The 18446-nt window shown below is 46.2% G+C and overlaps 1 protein-coding gene across 2 annotated transcripts in view; it reads right to left on the minus strand.

Annotated features, from left to right (window-relative positions):
- LOC118091630 (sodium channel protein type 5 subunit alpha-like) overlaps nucleotides 1-18446 on the minus strand; it is a 295442-nt gene that overhangs the window by 87184 nt on the left and 189812 nt on the right. For both annotated transcript variants that reach the window (XM_088653462.1, XM_088653463.1), the window contains one exon: nucleotides 231-698. In XM_088653462.1, the coding sequence (XP_088509588.1) occupies nucleotides 231-698 (468 nt within the window). The remainder of the gene's footprint in view (nucleotides 1-230; nucleotides 699-18446) is intronic.

Here is an 18446-nt window from a genome sequence, read left to right on the forward strand (position 1 = left end):
CGTAGGCCTGGGCTTGTGAGGCTACCATAGATTCAGGATCAAATTGCAGCCTCTTCCCCCAGTGCTGCACCACTGCTAGCAACAGGGCTAAGAAGACAAGAGAAAACCTCCACCCCACAGCGTGGGAAGCCACATAGCATGTGCGACAATAGCAATGTCTACTGCATTGCCTCCAGGCTCCCAAAAGTTGTTCACCACATCAAAGAATTATTGAAGGATGAGCAGCTTACCTGGTCCGTTTCCGTAAATGTGCTCTGCTCATCATCCTCGATGTCAGACTCTCCCGGAGCAATGGGGACACAGATGGACAAGTTCGGGTTGGTCATGAAGTCATCGTTGTGGTCCACCTGCTGCTTCTCCCGGTTTCCCTCAACCTCGCCGCCGCCGGTGGTGTGGTTCTCCTTGTGGTGGTCCTCTTCCTTGCCAAACTCCATGCCAGTGTGGTTGTTGACGCAGTTGTGGACGACGGCTGGGTTCTGAGCCGCAAGCTTCATCATGGCTTTTTTTTCAGCCGTTGCCTTCGGCTGCCTGAGGACACTGCAACAGAAATCCCACATGGCACGCTTGGCGTAACTGAGCCCCCTGTTGATGCGTGCAAGGGCGAGCTGCAGGTTGTTCATCTCCCCATCTTCATCCGGAGCGGAAAGGTTATCGGCACTGAAGGAGCTCAGCAGCAAGGCAAGGAACAGGTTCAACACCTGAAAGGAAAGGAAGGGGTGTCAGTCATTTTGTTTGGGAAATGGCCATACCTCAAGTGGCAGACACAGTGTTTCTTAGACCTGGGCCTCCAGGTGTTGTTGGACTAAAATTCCCATCACCTCTGACCACTGATCCTGATTACTAGGAATGATGGGAGTTGTAGTCCAACAACAAGCTTGGGACAGGCTTCCTGAGCCCACCCTCCATGCGGCAAGCCCAGATTTTATCACAGCACACAGAATACATACTATACACACCTCACCCATACTCATTTGCTCACACAGGAGAAGGGAAAACCTGCCCAAGCTTAATTCATTTTGGGAATTGAATGACCTACTTTAAGGGGAACCCTGACATATGGCGAGAGAACGCCTTTGACCACTGCAATAACATTCCTCCTTTCGCACTGTGCTCATTCTTAATTTGCAGAGTTAATAGAAGTGCCTCCAAAATTAGGTGATTTAAAAGAAAAGAGCAGGGGGAAGGCGGGCAAGGCGCATTCTGTTTTTGTTATATTTATATCTCACGACATGACTGCACATGCAGTTATCTGGAATGAGTTATTTCGGATCTATTGGATTTTCAATGTAAATGTCTTAGATCAAGAGAGTCCAGGTGGGAGGGACCTCCAGAGTGTCCCCTTGTTCTTCTCACACATCTTGAGAAGCAGAGCCCATCTCCCCTATTATAGCATCAAAAACTCCCTACAGCAGACTATAGCTGGGAAGGCATTTCCCCCTAACATTCAAGTCACTGGATCTGGGGAATTCCACCAGCAGCAGCCACACATTCCTCAACTGTGTCCCTAGCTGAAGTTTCATTACTTCCTTCCATAGGAGTGCTCTAATTGGCCATGGGTCTAACTAGAGATTGGGGAAGGGAGACCATCAGCTTTGTTCCGCCCCCTTGTCCAAGCTGTCAGAGGTGGCCCTAACTTCCTTCTCAACTAGCTGGCAGAAATGCCACCTTAAACTTCCACTTGCCATTGGCTGGAGGAAAAGAGGGTATCAGCTTGCCAATTCAGGCTCTTGATTCAGCCTTCCAACCAACTGCTAGAAGAAAATTCAGAGAGACCAAAACGGCAGAAAACAAAGATGACAAAGTTGCAGGAAAGCAAAATACTGCAATCCTATACTCCAACCCATTCCACAGACCACTGGGAAATTTCTGAAGGTCTTGATGGACCACTTAATGATTTTTCTGCCTATTGTAGCAATTGTATTGCACTGTGCCACATGTTGTAAGGCTTTTAATTGCATTTCTATTGCTTCTTTTCTTTCCTATATATTGCTGCAAGCCACTCCAGTCTCCAAGATATGGTTTATTTACACACATATATAACCTGAACCTCTGATGGAGGGTCTCACAGCATTAACACTCCAAGAGGGCCTTGCTTCTCCCATGGCTGTGGCCTTGGATCCAAATAGAAATCTGCCATGGCTCCCTGTCTCTCTGCTCCAATTTGCTGCGTTTTGCAGACTGCCACTTTTTCTTTCTCAGCTCACATCCCTGTGCAATCCTAAACAATTACTCTCCTTCCAGCTCTGGCATTTGTCCTGCCAACTAACCCAGAGCTGAGGGGATGGGCGACTGGCATAGACTTTGCCTTCTTAATGGCTCATCACCTTGCCTTTTGTTCTCCATAATGGCTCTTCTCCCTGGTGATTTACTGAACCAGAAACTGGTTTGGCCTGTATTCTAACACCTTGCTAAGCATATGGCAGCCCGTTTTAAGACTCCAAACACTGATTAAACTCCGGGAACTTAGGGGAGGATCTGGCACCCAGGAACTTGGGGGAGTCAAGGTGCCCACAAACTCATAGCAATACTGTATCCTGCAGAATTCATACTGTAAGACAATAAAATACAATATAAGAAATTAAAGTAGCATTAAAAATACAATTAAAAACAACTATGAATATGCCATGCCATCTCCTGTCTTCTACCAAAAATCCACCTGAATGAAGCTCATGGACCACTGGTGGTCCACCAGCCATTTTGGGAACCCCTGCTATACACCTTTCCCTGGCTGATAGTTCCACCGAATACAATCTGACTTTATTCTGAGTAGGCACACACTGGATTATGCTAAAAGGATATCTATTGAGAGCATTTATTTATCTATTGAGAGCCCTATTGAGGGCTGTAGAAAAATTCCCATCTAAAACCCCAAAGAGCTGCCACCAGTCAGTGTCAATGATAGAGAGCTTGATGGGCCAAGGCACTTTCCTATGTTCCATTGGCAGAAAAATATGGGTTTAAAAGTATACCACAATTATCTTGTTTATGTCAGCTGTGCCTAATTTGTTGCTGGCCACTGTTATGTGTCTGCTAATTGAGAGACTGCCTGAAAGAGTCCTTTCTTTTGCCTTGGTTCATGTAGAAGTAAGCAACTGTGGTGCATAAGAAGGTCTCCACCCGGAGGGGAATTCCCTGAGAGCTTGACTGGGACATCAAAGCATACCTGGGACTTTAAATATCAGCACCTGGAATTGCCAGGGGTGGCCCAGGGCAGTTCTCCCAGAATAGGTGTAATATGGCTGTAAATTGCTTTGAGTTGCCTTGGACAAGGTAAAGCGACTAACAAATATAATAAAGAAATAATATTAAATAATATAGTCCTTGTGGTTAGTCACAGTTAGTCATTGGCTCGCAACATTCTGAACCGGCTACAGCAGCCTTCCCCAACCTGGTGTCCTCCACATGTTTTTGACTACAACTCTTACCATCCCTAGCCAGCACCCCCATGGTCCTCAACATCTGGAGGGCACCAGGTTGAGGGAGCTTGAGCTAGAGCAGGCATCCCCAAACTGTGGCCCTCCAGATGTTTTGACGTACAACTCCCATGATCCCTAGCTAACAGGACCAGTGGTCGGGAAAGATGGGAATTGTAGTCCAAAACATCTGGAGGGCCAAAGTTTGGGGATGCCTGAGCTAGAGTTTCTGAACAGTCTTCAAAAGCATCCCCATGTTAAGTGCATGACAACTGTCCAGTTTAGGGGTGACCAAGGTATGGACAATATATTTTGCAGCTTTTCCCTGAACCATGAAGTCATAGAATCATAGAGTTGGAAGAGACCACAAGGGCCATCCAGTCCAACCCCCTGCCAAGCAGGAAACACCATCAAAGCATTCTTGACATATGGCTGTCAAGCCTCTGCTTAAAGACCTCCAAAGAAGGAGACTCCACCACACTCCTTGGTAGCAAATTCCACTGCCGAACAGCTCTTACTGTCAGGTGGAATGTTTAGGTGGAATCTTCTTTCTTGTAGTTTGAATCCATTGCTCCGTGTCCGCTTCTCTGGAGCAGCAGAAAACAACCTTTCTCCCTCCTCCATATGACATCCTATGAAGTCTACGAAAGCAGAGATCCTTAGGTGTCTGAATACCAAATTCCATGTGGCATTCCATGCCGGTAGAGCAGAAGACTGCTGTTCCTGGCATTTCTTGGTCTCTTTCAGTTTAATTACGAAAATCCGTGCCTAAGAACTCTTGCAAGCCAGCACGACCTTAATTACACCGCTACCACTTGATCTGAAGTATCCTGTCATTATTAATCCATCAGGCACTCACCGTAATCACCATGATTAGCATGAATGCATTTTGGCATCAATGGTGCATATCCCATTGTCCGGCCGAAATAACCTCCGTCGGGCCTCAGAACTGAACAGACAGCTGCTCGAATTCAGTGAATGGGCCAAAGCATAATCCAAAAAGGGGGGGGGGGCACGGAAAAAGCTAATTTCACAATAGTAAAGTGACCTTTTCAATCCCTGTAAATTTCATGTTCGGTGTAGAATGGCTTCACAGCAGGGATGGCATTACGGGTACAAGAGTGAGCAGCCACCTAATACATGCCTAATGTGGAACACAACACAAGTGACTGGCTCCGTTCCACCCCAGGAATTCAGGTTCCCACATTTCCAGGTTCTGCCATACCAAGCACATTCTGTAAGGAGAAGGAACAGAGGAGGAACCACAGCTTTATGGCATGGAGAGGGAGAGGGAAGAAGCAAATGAAGCCGCCTCTTTCTTACAGAGGAGGAAGAGAAGGCAGTTATACTTGAATTTCAACCATCTCTGAAGAAACGCCAGGAACCCCCAAACTTTCTACATTTAAAGTTCACCAACAGGTAAAGCTTAAAAAAAAAGCCAAATGTCCACAACTTTCGAGAGAGGACCCTTTTGTGGTACATGCATTCATATTCCAAAAAGCCTCAATCACAGTACTATGGTATATCCACTGCTAGCAATTACCTGGTCCGCTCAAGCTTTTATTTTTTGGGTGAGAACAGGGTTACAGTGACAGTCCTGTCAGTTTTGGTAGGGAAATTGGTGTTACCCTACTTTTTTCTCAGAGATCTTTGTCTCATAACAAAGCTGGAGGATAAGGAAGTAATCAGTGGCTGCAGCCATCCAGGTCTTTCCCTAGGGGCAGTTTCGCACCATAACATTGAAAGCACATCCAATGCACATTGAAAGCACATCACTTCCCTCAAAGAATTATGTGTGTGGTATGGAAGCTATTCTTCTCAGTATAGAGCAGGGCTGTGCAGATTTATTAAAACAGCAGAGAGCATTATTGGATGCTCACTCTCCACCTTAGAACAAATCTATACCACCAGGTGCCATAGAAAAGCACAAGACATATCAAGAGATCCAACGCACCCTGGTCAACGTTTCTTCGAGCTCCTGCCATCGGGACGGAGATATAGAACAATGCAGGCAAGAACGAGCCATCTCAAGAACAGTTTCATCTCTACAGCGATTTTGGCCTTAAATGGAAAGTCTGGACTTTGAAGTCATCTTATTTTGTTATATTGTATCATATTGCACTGTTTTAATTAGGATTTTGTAGTAATTTTGGATTATGTGGAATGCTTTATCTGAGTGGATGTGGTAACCGAGTAATTTCGTTGTTCCCAAAAGGGGACAATGACAATAAAGATTATCTTATCTTAGAATCCTGGGAACAGTAGTTTTCTTCCCACAGAGCTACAATTCACAGCACCTTTAACAAACTACAGTTCTCAGGATTCTTTGGGAGAAAGTCATGTGTTTTAAATGTGTGCTCGGTGTGCTTTAAATGTATGGTGTGCATCTACCCTAGAGCTCTCATAATATCTGACCACTAGTCATGCTAGTGGGAGCTGGAACCCAAGAAATGGATTCTAGACTCTAGGAGAGGTTTAGTTATTATTGCTTAAACTTGGAAGCAAAGGTTGATTTAACCTTCTAGAAACAATAATCCAGGATGCTTTAATGTGGACTGGGTTTTCCCGTTATTGCCCCTTTTCTCCCCTTTAAAAACAACCACCACACACATATTGTTTTGGGAAGAAATGAAAGCAATGTTTACTTGCATAATCTAAGTCATGAAGCAGCAGTTACAGCAGCAAACATGGAGGCAGGTTTATAACAACTATCTAAGTTGTGAAAATACAAAATCTAAGTTCAAAAAGCTATGTAAATGTGACCAGCTTGGAAGCATAATGAAGAAAGACGAGGCTACCAAGGAAGGAAGGAAGGAAGGAAGGAAGGTTACAGCTTCCTGCCAAGGCAAAGGAAGTGATCTCACAGAGTTCTCTCTAGCAAATTTTACAGGAGAACTCTGTAAGCCTCAGCCCCTTCATGTGCCGATCTGGCAAAACATGAATTGTTGGTTTGACTGCAATAATGTCCAACACCAGGCACCCCCAAACTGCAGCCCTCCAGATCTTTTTGCCTACAACTCCCATGATCCCTAGCTAACAGGACCAGTGGTCAGGGAAGATGGGAATTGTACTCCAAAACATCTGGAGGGACAAAGTTTGGGGATGCCTGTCCAACACCAACAACATCTGATGGGCGACAGGTTTCTCATGCTTACACTAAATGCTGCTGTGAGCATGGACAGCAGACTTCAAGGTCACTTATGGCTCCCAGCAGCCTTTTAGTTATTCATTTATCTAGCTGGAGGCAGCCACTCAGTTCATCTGCACCCAATTTCAAGCAGGTGACCCCCTTCACCCAGGTACCTAGTTACACCCAGGTACACAGAGGTACACAGAGGACCTCTAAATCTCTTTCCGACATGTTCCTTATTTGAGTCTTTTAAGTGTTCCCTTTTTCATAGCTGCGTAACTTTATCCTGGCACACCTGCACTCTTGCATAGAGAGTACTTTTTCATTCTAGGTATCATTTATCATAGGCTATTTGCGTTCTCTTATAGACCTTTTACAACACACACACGTGCACGCAAGCACACACACAGAGAGAGATGCAGCACACTTAGAAGTCCATGCTTTTAACCAGAATAAAGTAAACATCAGTTATCATTGTTTGCCGATGCTTTTTTTTGTGCTTTTTTTGAACAGCCTGCCTTGGAGTCATGAAGTCTAGTGTTTAGACAGACCAAACCATTTTATATGCAATGCCCATTTGCTTGCTATATCTTTGCTTATATTGTCTCTTCTGCTGCTCTTACTGTGAAAGATCTTTAAAAATACCCAGGGCGTGCTTGCATCTGTGTTTCCAATACAGGGATGCCTCGTGATGAATTAGCTCCTGCGCTCAGATCCTGCGCAACCTTCCGTGCTGTTTGGACGCTGCTGTTCTTGTGAAATGGATTGGCACTGGGTTTCCTGTGATGCTACTGACATAACAACAATCAGCAGCAGGTGGACGTGCACAGGTCTACTTTGGAATCAACCCAAAGTAAACAGATTTAATTTCCCAGAAGGTTGCTGGATGGCCACAAAATTAATAGGCCAGCGGTCACCAACCCAGTGTCCTCCAGATGTTTAGGACCACTACTCTCATCAGCTGTGCTGGCAGGCTGCGGCTGATGGGAACGGTAGTGCAAAACCTCTGGAGGGCACCAGGTGAGTAAAACCTGGCCAAAGATGTGTCCGAGGATGACAGATTCCATGGTGCAGTCTTGAAGGCACCTACACTTACCACCCCGCTGAAGCTAAGCAGGTCTGGTTCAGGTCAGTACTTGGACGGGGGACCTCTATGTTGCCTCGAGTTCCAGGATGGAAGAAAAGGCAAGCTATTAAGCCATTTCTCCCTTCCAGGCTCCTTTGACATCTCTCAGGAAGAAATGCACAAACAGGAGATACCCAGAGCTGCTCCTGTCCATCAATGTCCACCACAATAACAAGGCATCACACTTTCCCGTTTGCGATTTGAGCCCGGCGTTGTTCAACAACCTGAGTTTGCAGGGGGAGAAGCCCTGTCACCTGAATTACATTGTCAAATCAGAGCAGGTGCAACCTCTCTGTTGCTGTGGTTACTACCATTATTTGTACAACCATGCATTTCAAATCTGAATCCACACGCTTCCATCGCCGTGCATTTTATTCTTTGCTCCCCATTTCCTTTACTGCAGTTTGCCAGCAGAGAACTTAAACCTACATTCAAACAAAGAGTCTTTCTTGACTACAACACCAAACAATGCATAAATCCACCCTCCTGTTCCCCCCTCCCCTTCCTGCCAAGAGGTCCCCGTCTCTCAGAAATCATAGAGGTTATACCGAGTGTTGACAGCATTCACTCAACACCTTGCTTGGGGTCGCTGGAGGCAGAAAATCCTCTTGTAGGTTTGAGAGGCGTGTCATCAAGAAAATGGATTTTCCTGGCTCAGGGAGACTCGCGGGGTGAGAGTGAAACACAGCAACATGTTTTTTAAAGAGTACCGGGGCTGCTCGGCATGTGCCCTCAAAATCTGAAGGCGTGTTTTCTTATTTGTTGATTTATTGAAAACGTTTACAATCTACCTTTCTAGCATCAGCCTGGGGGACTCAAGGCAGCATCTCAAAGGGATGGATGTGTAAAAAATAAAGAAAACTCAGTCCTGCGAAGACAGGGGCTCTGTGGTTCTTCTGATCAGAGAGACTTTGCTCCACTGGTACTAGATAGATGAGGTTGCACTGCTCTCTTAAAGCAGGACTGTGGGACACCAACTCTTCTGGGCAAATGGTCGAGGATGATGGGAGCTGCAGCCCAATAACATTTGAAAGGCCAAAGGCTAACAACTCCTGCCGCAAAGGAAGACGTTTGTAGCTTGGGGGCACAGGATTCAGCTGTCTTATTGTAGGGTTAGTTAACCCCTGGGGCAAGAAGTGCCTTTCACCTGCTTAGGCTGGCAAGCTGACTGCAGTCTTTCCTGGACAGAGACAGCCTGGGCACAGTCATCCATGCTCTAGTAACATGAGGGGTTGATTGCTCTAAATGTGTTGTATGTGTATATTGCTTCGAAGCTTTGTGGGAAATTCAAAGATAAAGACTGAGCGCTGTGTGTGTGTGTGGACCCAATCCTGAGCAAACACTAGCAGGCTCTCTGCAGCTGCCTGAGGACCAAGTCAGGTTATTGTCTCCTCTGTTTTGGATGGAAGTCTTCCCCATCACCTGCTGCATGGTCCTGTAGCTCCAGGTAGTCAAGGTCATCCTCTCTAGATGATATTGGACTCCATCTCCCATCACCCGTTGCCACTGACCATGTTGGCTGGCATTGATGTGAGTTGGGAGTCCAAAAATGGCTAGAGGGCACCTCCTTGCCTACCCCTGCTTTAGCTACAGATACTAGGAATTGATCTGTCACTGAGCTATAGCTACTCTGGACTTGGGCCAGTAGAACTGATAGCCAGAAAGTGGATGGCAAGCATATCTTTCTAACCTTTATGTCACATATCTGGCCTTGTTTACTAAAACTGATAGACTTAGTGGGACTGGGATAGCTTCAATCGGCAGGTCTACCTGTGCTTTGCCTATGCCCAGCACAAACAGATCAGATTCCAGCAGACAGTCATTTGCATAATTTATTCCAATCCCAGAACCTGGACATACCGCAGTGCAGAATTCTGGCTATCATGTTGCAGAACTTGAGTGTGTTTGGGTACAAATGTAGACACAGTCCTGGCAAATATGCTAGATAAGGTCCTTGGTGAGAATACTACCATGGCTCTCTAATTTCTGGAATGGCGAAACACTGAATCAATTCATGCCTGAAATGCTGAAGCCAAAGAGGCTGCAAACGGAGATAGTACTGAAAGGCAATTTCATTGAATCAGCAATCTTGCAGCTCCAAGAGGAAGCCAGAGACTCTGCTATCTAATCCATCTCCTCTGTGCCAACAGAGAATCATTCCTTGTAACAGGGGTATATTTCCTAGGTCTTTTGTAATATTGTCAAACCCGGAGTAAAGTTTATAAAAGGACGCACTCCTCCCGAAAGCAATTTACATGACCAGTTATCTGCTATATTGTTCCCTTTTGGGTTATTTCAGCTATTTGTGCTGGGCTAAGAGGCTTATTCCATCCCTCCCAGCCCACTTCCTTCTTTATCCTGTGCTGAAGTCATAATCCCATGCTTTTGACATCCTATGCTGCTGATGCTGGAATGACAGAGAGTTCACAACTTCAAGCAGCCGGCAGTGAGCCTTACAGCCAAGCAGAAAGAAAAGCCAAGAAGTAGAAGGAAAGGGATTTGAGAGTGGGACAGTGCCTAACCACAACAGTAAACCACGGCCCACATGCCACTACCCCAGGCAAGCAACAAGGACTGGACCCCCTTGTAGATGGCTTTTGACAGAGATTTACAAGTATTGCTGCCATTTTATTCTAGTATCCTGCCCTCCTTCCTAGAGAGCCCAGCATGGCTAGCAACAGCTATAAAAAGCTTGCCTACTAGTTACCTGTTATGTGACTGCCACCAATTACTTCTCCTCCTCTGAGTTCCCCATCATGTGCAAAGTGCTTGGGGCAGACACTTCTCTCCTTTGCACAGAGAGACTCCTGCCCTTGTAGATCATAGAATCATAGAGTTGGAAGAGACCACAAGGGCCATCCAGTCCAACCCCCTGCCAAGCAGGAAACACCATCAAAGCATTCTTGACATATGGCTGTCAAGCCTCTGCTTAAAGACCTCCAAAGAAGGAGACTCCAACTCTGCTTAAAGACCTCCAAAGAAGGAGACTCCTTGGTAGCAAATTCCACTGCCGAACAGCTCTTACTGTCAGAAAGTTCTTCCTAATGTTTAGGTGGAATCTTCTTCTCCAAATCTTCTCCAAATCCCAGTGCAAAGGTATTAAGTACATCTGTGATACTGATAGAGGGCTTGGGAGAAGCATTGGGTCTTGTGCTGTGGCCTGGACAGGCTGCAGCTTTGAGGAGGCCACTGGCATAGAAACCTCTGATGGTTGAGTGGACCTTCAGCTTGAGCAGGTGCCTGCCCTGCGGCCAGGCAGTCTCTCCCACCCCTCCCATGTATTTCCACCAGAGGGGAAAGCGAGTGGGTGAGTTTACCAAAGAGGAGTTGCGAGGGTGCAGGCAGGGTGGTCACCACTATAACTGCCCACAGGGTTCCAGAGTTGATATAGCACCACTCAGGTGTATGTTGAGAAACTGCAATGGAAGGTGGCTCCACTAAAGGGGAACCACAGTAGCAGCGGTCCCTCCTCAGCCATGTTGCTTCACTGCCCTTGGCTAAGACACGAAGAAAAGAAACATCAGGTGTCTCCCCAGTGCTTCAAAGAGATGCTTGTTGTTTCTCACCTTCTCCAAATCTGAGTCAAAGGAGAGCTCTGGGGATAGGATGTGCATGCTGTGAAGTGTCCTGTGCGTCAAATGGTCAGGAGCACTTCCATGTGGGTCTGGATATCAGTCCGCATTCTGTTTGGGTGGTTCACAGGCTCGAGAAGCCTGAATAAGAATTCTAGAACACAAGGTGCCCATTTCCTTTGACGGGGGCATGACTGTCTAGAACACAGCACTTTGACGGGTATGTTAATATGGCGGCTTCCCACATATTCGATCTGGGACAGGAGCATACACCCTGAAGAGCAGGAAATGTCCAGGGGAGAAAAGCAGCTGCAATTTGGGACATGCAAAGGTGTGCCCACCTGCTCAACGCACCTGCACAGCCAATGCCAATTCCTGTCTAGCAAGTTTGATAAGCTACTTTCATTCCATACCCTGAAATAAAGGCAACCCCAAAAGGAGCAAAGGCTTCAGTGTACAAACAGGCATATCGTGCTGCTGACTTAAAAATGAGTTCTGTCTCCTCTACTTACCATCCTACACTCTCCGCTGTTTGTAAATTCCCTTAGTCAACAACTCATAGTCCCTCTGGGCCACAACTGTGCCAGCAGCTGTTTAACTAGACCCCACCTTTATCTCCCACAGGAAAAACAACAACATCTTAGCCTGTTTTTCTATGCAGTCCTTGGCCTAATTTCAAAAGCCTTCCGCACTGACCCCAGACAAGATCTCTGTTCTTCTCTCACAAGCCTGCTGGGCAGAGATGGCGATGGGTGGTGGCAGAAAGCAATGCTTAGCTTCAGCGCCACCCAAAATCTGCATGAGGCCCCTGGCAGATTGAACCTTACAGAACGTGGCCCTTGACTGGAAAAAGGTTGCCCGCTGGTTGGATCCAGCAAGGTTCACATATTCCGTAAAGAATTCACCTGAGCCACAAGGCTTATGTAGGAGAAATCAATACCAACAAATTTGTACCAGCTGCATGGCATCACAAGCTTAGGCTGATAAAGATAGAAAATGGGGAGGGAGGGAGGGAGGTTAGTTCATGGGAAGAAGCTAGGTGTTCCATAACAGGTAAGCCTGCATAATAAATTTAAAATTAAAAAATTGTCCAGTAGCACCTTAGAGACCAACTAAGGTAAGCCTGCAGTTAGGATGGAGTCAGAATAGGGAAAGAACATCCAAATGGGAGTCCATCTGCACTGTTGAAGGGTAAAAGAAAAAGGGCAATATTTTCTCGTGTGGAACAAGCCAAACAAGGGAATTGAGATTTAGAGTTCATTTGGGCATTTACAACATGACACAAAGAAAGACAGAAATGGAAAGAATCAAAATACACATCTAGGGACTGTTTGGAACTTTTGACTCATGGGCAGAACATGTGGATGACATCTGCGGTGTGCAAATGACAAATGTTTGGGGGTGCCCATCAACCCCAACATTAAGGGAAAGGGGGAAAGGGGGGAGAGCCAATCAGGGGGAGACAAGTTCAGAGCTGGACTATGAAGCAGCTGCATAAAAAAAGGAATGGAAAGATAAGTTTGGAGTGATTGTCTTGGGCTTGGACTGTGATCTTTGGGGGTATCTTCTGAAGCATGCGAGATCTCAGGTTGAGAGGTCACCTTTACTAATAGAAGACTGTCTTTTGAAGTACAGTATGAGAAACCTTTTATCTGCCACCTCTGTCTGGTTGTGCAAGGCAGTGTGTGTGTGTGTGTGTGTGTGTGTGTGTGTCCTCAGTAGATTTTATCAAACTTTAAACTTATTCATCTCTGCTGTACTAATTTGAGTCTAGATAATTTGAGTCTAGATTCCCAGGGACCAGGGAAAGCAAAATACCGTGTTTCTCCTAAAATAAGACACGTCTTATATTTATTTTTCCTCCCAAAAAACACAGCACGGCTTATTTTCAGGGGATGTCTTATTTTTTTTTTGCTGTCTTTGCGGAGGGGGGAGAGAGTCACAAGAGCAATAACTTTGGGCGCAACAAGGGCACCGCGAGTCATTTTTCTCTTAGCCAGCACTGTCTGTTCTGCTCTGCTGAGGATGACACAGGGCTCTTTCTCGGCGCTCGTAAGCAATGCCCAAAGAAACGCGGCGGCTGTAAGAAACCCGCTCTCCCTTTGCACAGAAAGGAGTATGGAAAGGCGGCGACAGCAGCTGCCTCTTCCGCAGTACACCTCCATACATCCCCTCTTGCTCCAAACAGCGAAAGGGTTCTCCCCACACATCTCTCCCCTTCCCACCCGCCGCCCTCGCTTTGTGTACAGCGAGCCGAGCTGTCTGTTCTTTTCCCCTAAGGTCTCGTGCCGCCGGCAGGCAACAGCCCTCAGCTCTCGCGCGCAGCACACGGGGCTGACTGATAGGGCGCCAGGAGGCAGGCAGCGATTGTCCATTCGCAGCTAATGTTCTCCGCCGGCACTTGGGCTGGAAAATGCGCGAAAGCTACACTCACGCCCCGCCCGGTGCCTACTCACGCTGTGAAATCCGATCCAAGTCCAAGCGGCTGCACGGTCCCCGCGGCAAGAGGCGGCTGCACGGGAGCCGCTTCGGGGAGCACAGCGCAGCGCGAAGAGCCTGGTGAGAGGCAGCTGCGGCTGCAGGTGAAGCCCGGGATCTGCGTGGGCGACTGGGGGTGAACGCCCTGAACGCTGCGGCGGTGGCAAAGAGGCGCCCGATCAGCCCGTTTCTCAGCTGATCGGGCGCCTCTTCGCTACCGCCGCAGCACTCAGGGCGCTCGTCCCCAGTCGCCCACGCAGATCCCGGGCTTCACCTGCAGCCAAGCGGCTCCCACCCCCGGCTTATTTTCGGGGGATGTATTATATTTATTCTACTAACGAAAAGCCTGACATGGCTTATTTTTGAGGACCGTCTTATTTTAGGAGAAACACGGTAGCTAGGAGGTTTTAGGGTGCCTTCACTCCAATCCTGATACCAACTTAAACACCCATGGAATTCTAAAACTCCCTAATTTTTAAATATCTTGTTTTTAAGACTCTGTGGTAAGGTTAGCAGTTTTTAGCCCCTGTATTTGATAGTGATTTTAGCTCTTAATTTTTTTTTTGAAAATTATTATACTGGTGTTTGTATGTTCCTTTTTACTTAATGCATTTGTAAGCTTATTTTTTTAAGGGTCTCCCCATGATGTCTACATAATTTGTTTTCTGAGGCAAATTATAAATGCAAATGATAAATAAATAAAATTAAAACTGAACTTGCACTCCCATTATGATTAACAGTCTCCCGTTGATTTCAATGAGATACAATTAACTTTCACTGAATCGGCGGCACAACCTCTTCTATCACACAGAATCCTGTTCAGGGATTCTGAACATTTTATATCAATATGCCTTCATAGCTGTGCATTACCGACTGGGGATATTAGCACATACCAGAATTAATGGTGGACACCGTAACTTACAGTGCAATCCACATCAAGGGTGTAAGTTGTGAGTGATTAGAAAGTCAAATACAGTCGTACCTCGGTTTATGAACCGCTCGGGTTGCGAACAGTTCAGGTTACGAACTCCGCAAACCCGGAAGTGTTTTCGGCGCACGCGCGTCCCGCGCATGCGCAGAAGCGGCGCTCGGTTTGCGACCGTTTCGGGTTACGAACTGCGACCCGGAACGGATCGAGTTCGTAACCCAAGGTACTACTGTACAACAAAACAACAACAACTCAATCATAATCATGGATGTTGCTCGTGAACTCTCGGAGGACTACATTTTAACTGGAGATTATGATGCTAATTTCTTGTTGGCTGTGGACTACAACAGTGGTCTTCAACATTTTCAGATGCAGGGGCCACTTTTAAACCCAAAACATACATTTGGGGATCCATTATTTAACTTTTTACCCCATATGGTAAGAAGCATGCATTTCTCCTAAGATACACATTTTTGCATTCAATCTCACTGATGTTCATGTACTACTAGTGAAAAACTGCACATTTCCCCATTAGTATATGCATTTTTATCCATGTTCCCCTCTAATATGCATGTGTCTGTACACTTTTCTAGCTGGACAACTGCATTGCAAAATTCAGAGAAACGCAAATTTCAAAGGTTAGCTGAGTTTTAGTTTGCATACCTTTTTTGGGGTGTGTGTGGATCAAATAAAACTCAAACCAAGTAAATTTCTCCCCTATCCCTACAACATAGCCCTGCAAATGTCTTAACCAAGCTGCTTAAATGCAAATATCTTAAAGCAATGCAATCACTGCTTTTCGCTTGAAGATAGCGTAGGGCTAAGAAGAAACAGTGGGCAGCCACTCTCACTGGTTTATTTTTCAATGTGAAATGTATCTGAGCTCTGCTTTAAGGGATGGCTAACATTAAACCCCACTGCTTTGGTTCACGCTGTGTTACCTCCAGAACATAGTGTCTCCTCTTTCTCATAATGCTATTTGGAAATCAATAACAAATTCCTTCACTTTGTAAACATTTTATAAATGCAGAGAAGCATGGACCACAGCCATCTCCAACCCCAATAAGGAGATGGCTCTGTCGGTCCTCCACTTCAGAGAACCTCTGGATTCCACAGCAAGGTTTTCCCCTGCCTATTTTGGAAATGACAGACGTGGGGTTAGGCTACAAAACCGGGGGCAGAAGCAAAAGGCCAAGACTTGAATTTAGATGGGCACCCTGGCCGTACAACTTTTGAGGAGTGAAGTCCAAACAATGAAACACTGATATGACCTCAAATAACAGGAAACGAGCAAGCGTAGACTTCATCATCAGGACAGCTAATGGTCAATATGCAGCCTGGTGGGCTTCTGAATTACATGTGCAAGTCAATCTGTCAGCATGTGACAGCAGCTACATCCCTGGAATGGCTTCAACTGGCCGCCAAACCAGGAGAGGTAGCCAATGAGTCTCAAACCCTCGGTGAGTTAGGGACTTCCCCTGCATGTGAAGACAGGCTCTGGCGGATTGAGCAGATGAGACCAATAGTGGATCCAGCAGTCAAGAAGGCGGTTTCTGCACATGCTGTACTGGGAAGTAAAAGGGCTGATGGGGTTCATTAACCTGGGATGGTAGCCCATCTAGGAGAAGGAAAACTTTGACCCTAAACCCTTGCGGGACATCTTTGGGGGAAGAAAAGGCCAAGGTTTAAACCATACACAAATCCGGAAGTCAAGTTTCTAAGATGGTTGGATGGTGCCTTGTACGCCTCCTTCCAGCAACTCCTGCAGCCAAGCTAGTGCCAAACATATTGCTCTGCTTTACCTTGGACCACATCAGCAAAGCCCAGAGGGAGGTCTTGTTGCCTGGGCGGACCAGGACTTCCATACACACTGCCCAAGGAGGTCACTTCGGTGCAGTAGAAACAGTGGTTTGACTTCACCCCCTGAGGCTCACTCCATTGTCTTTTGAGACAGACAGATGCCAACAACCACCACCCCAGTGGAGAAACCTTCAAACATGTAGTCCTCCCTTGTTTGTGGCCTAAGGTGGCACCATCTAGAAAAGAGCTTTTCCACTTGATTCTTACAAAGTATAACCTTATGGAGTATAAGCTTGTCCAAAGTGTTTTATAAAACAACACAGAAATAGTAGTGGATGCGCTACTGGGGTCACTGTTTATTCCATCCACAACCAATCTCCCATAGCAGTTAGAACAGCCTTCCCCAACTGGACGCCCTCCAGGTGTCTTGAACTACAACTCCCATCAGCCCCTGCCAGCTGTGTCATACATGCCTGTTACACATATTACTGAGGCAATATATATGACAATATTCAGTGAGCAAGTAAATGGAAAGTATTTTTATTACATTAAAACTCAAGCAGATTTTATTTCACCTGGAAATAAATAAATCTAAATAAGAATGCCAGCCACAGCGAGGATTCCCCCTCCCCCCTAATTAAACACATCCAACTTGGGAATTACTTGAGAATGAAAGGAGAGGGGAAAGGACTCGCTTTTAATTTTGTATCCATCTGGTTTTCAGAAACTTCCCCCTTCACTTTCTCCCAGTTGGGCTTTACGGCTGTTCTAATTTGATGTCATTCGTACTGACAAGCAATAGATTGGTGCCAGTGTGATCCTGTGGATAGAAAGTTGTGGACATATAAGGTCTCGGGTTTCTATCTTTCCTCTGCTGCAAAGCTGGTCTAGACACAGAAATCAATTGATACTGTCCTCTTGCAGAACTGTAGCACCTCAGAATGCACAGAGGGTTTCACTTGATGAAAAGACCCTTCAACATTAAGATCTTCCTGGGTTCAGAAAGAGAGCAAGGAGACTTTGGAACAGGATGCTTTTGGACAAACAGACTCCCCTATCCACCCTGAGCTGCAACATTCCCTCACGATAACTTTTAATGCATCCACACCTATTTGAAAGCATTCTCTGAGAATCCAAGGGCAGCAGCTATCTCCCTCAGCTTCAGTTCCTCAACCCAGTTCATTATATTTTTAACTGTAGTAGCCTGTTTAATATGCCTGTTGGTTTTTTCCATTGAGTTTTCTTGGCTGGAGTGGCTTGCCGGTTCCTGCTCCAGGTGGATCACGTTTAGTCAAAACTCTCCACTATGACCTGTCCGTCTTGGGTGGCCCTGCATGGCATAGCTCATAGCTTCTCCGAGTTATTCAAGCCCCTTCACGAAGACAAGGCAGTGATCCATGAAGGCACAAGGAGAAGGGGACAACAGAGGACGAGATGGTTGGACAGTGTTCTCGATGCTACGAACATGAGTTTGACCAAACTGTGGGAGGCAGTGGAAGACAGGAGTGCCTGAAGTGCTCTGGTCCATGGGGTCAAAAAGAGTTGGACATGACTAAATGACTAAACAACAACAACAAGCCTGCTTAATACTGCTGTAGTAAAAATGAAGTAAGGCTTCCGAAAAGGTTTGTAAATTGCTGTGGCAACCTTCTAAAATAATGTTATCCCTCTTCCTGAATCTCTTTACTTGACACAAGCACCACCACAAAGCCAAAGGAAGGGGAGATCATAGTCATGGAGAAACTGTGGCCTTTCACCTGGGAAGAATACTCCCTCTTCCTCGAAAAAGCAGCATGGAAAAGGCTCTTTCAATGCAGAGATAAGGGTTGGTGTGGCAGCAGCAGCCTAAGGATCCATACAATTGTGACATTTCAAAGAATACAGATACAGCGATAGGGAAAATTGGAACTGTCAAGCTATAGCCACAGTTGTATACCTTTTAAAGGCACAGGAACCCTGACACAAAAAGAGGGACAACCCTAGAGGAAGCAACTACAAA

This window comes from Zootoca vivipara, chromosome 11 (assembly GCF_965207765.1).
Source record: "Zootoca vivipara chromosome 11, rZooViv2.hap1.1, whole genome shotgun sequence".
Taxonomy (NCBI): Eukaryota; Metazoa; Chordata; class Lepidosauria; order Squamata; family Lacertidae; genus Zootoca; species Zootoca vivipara.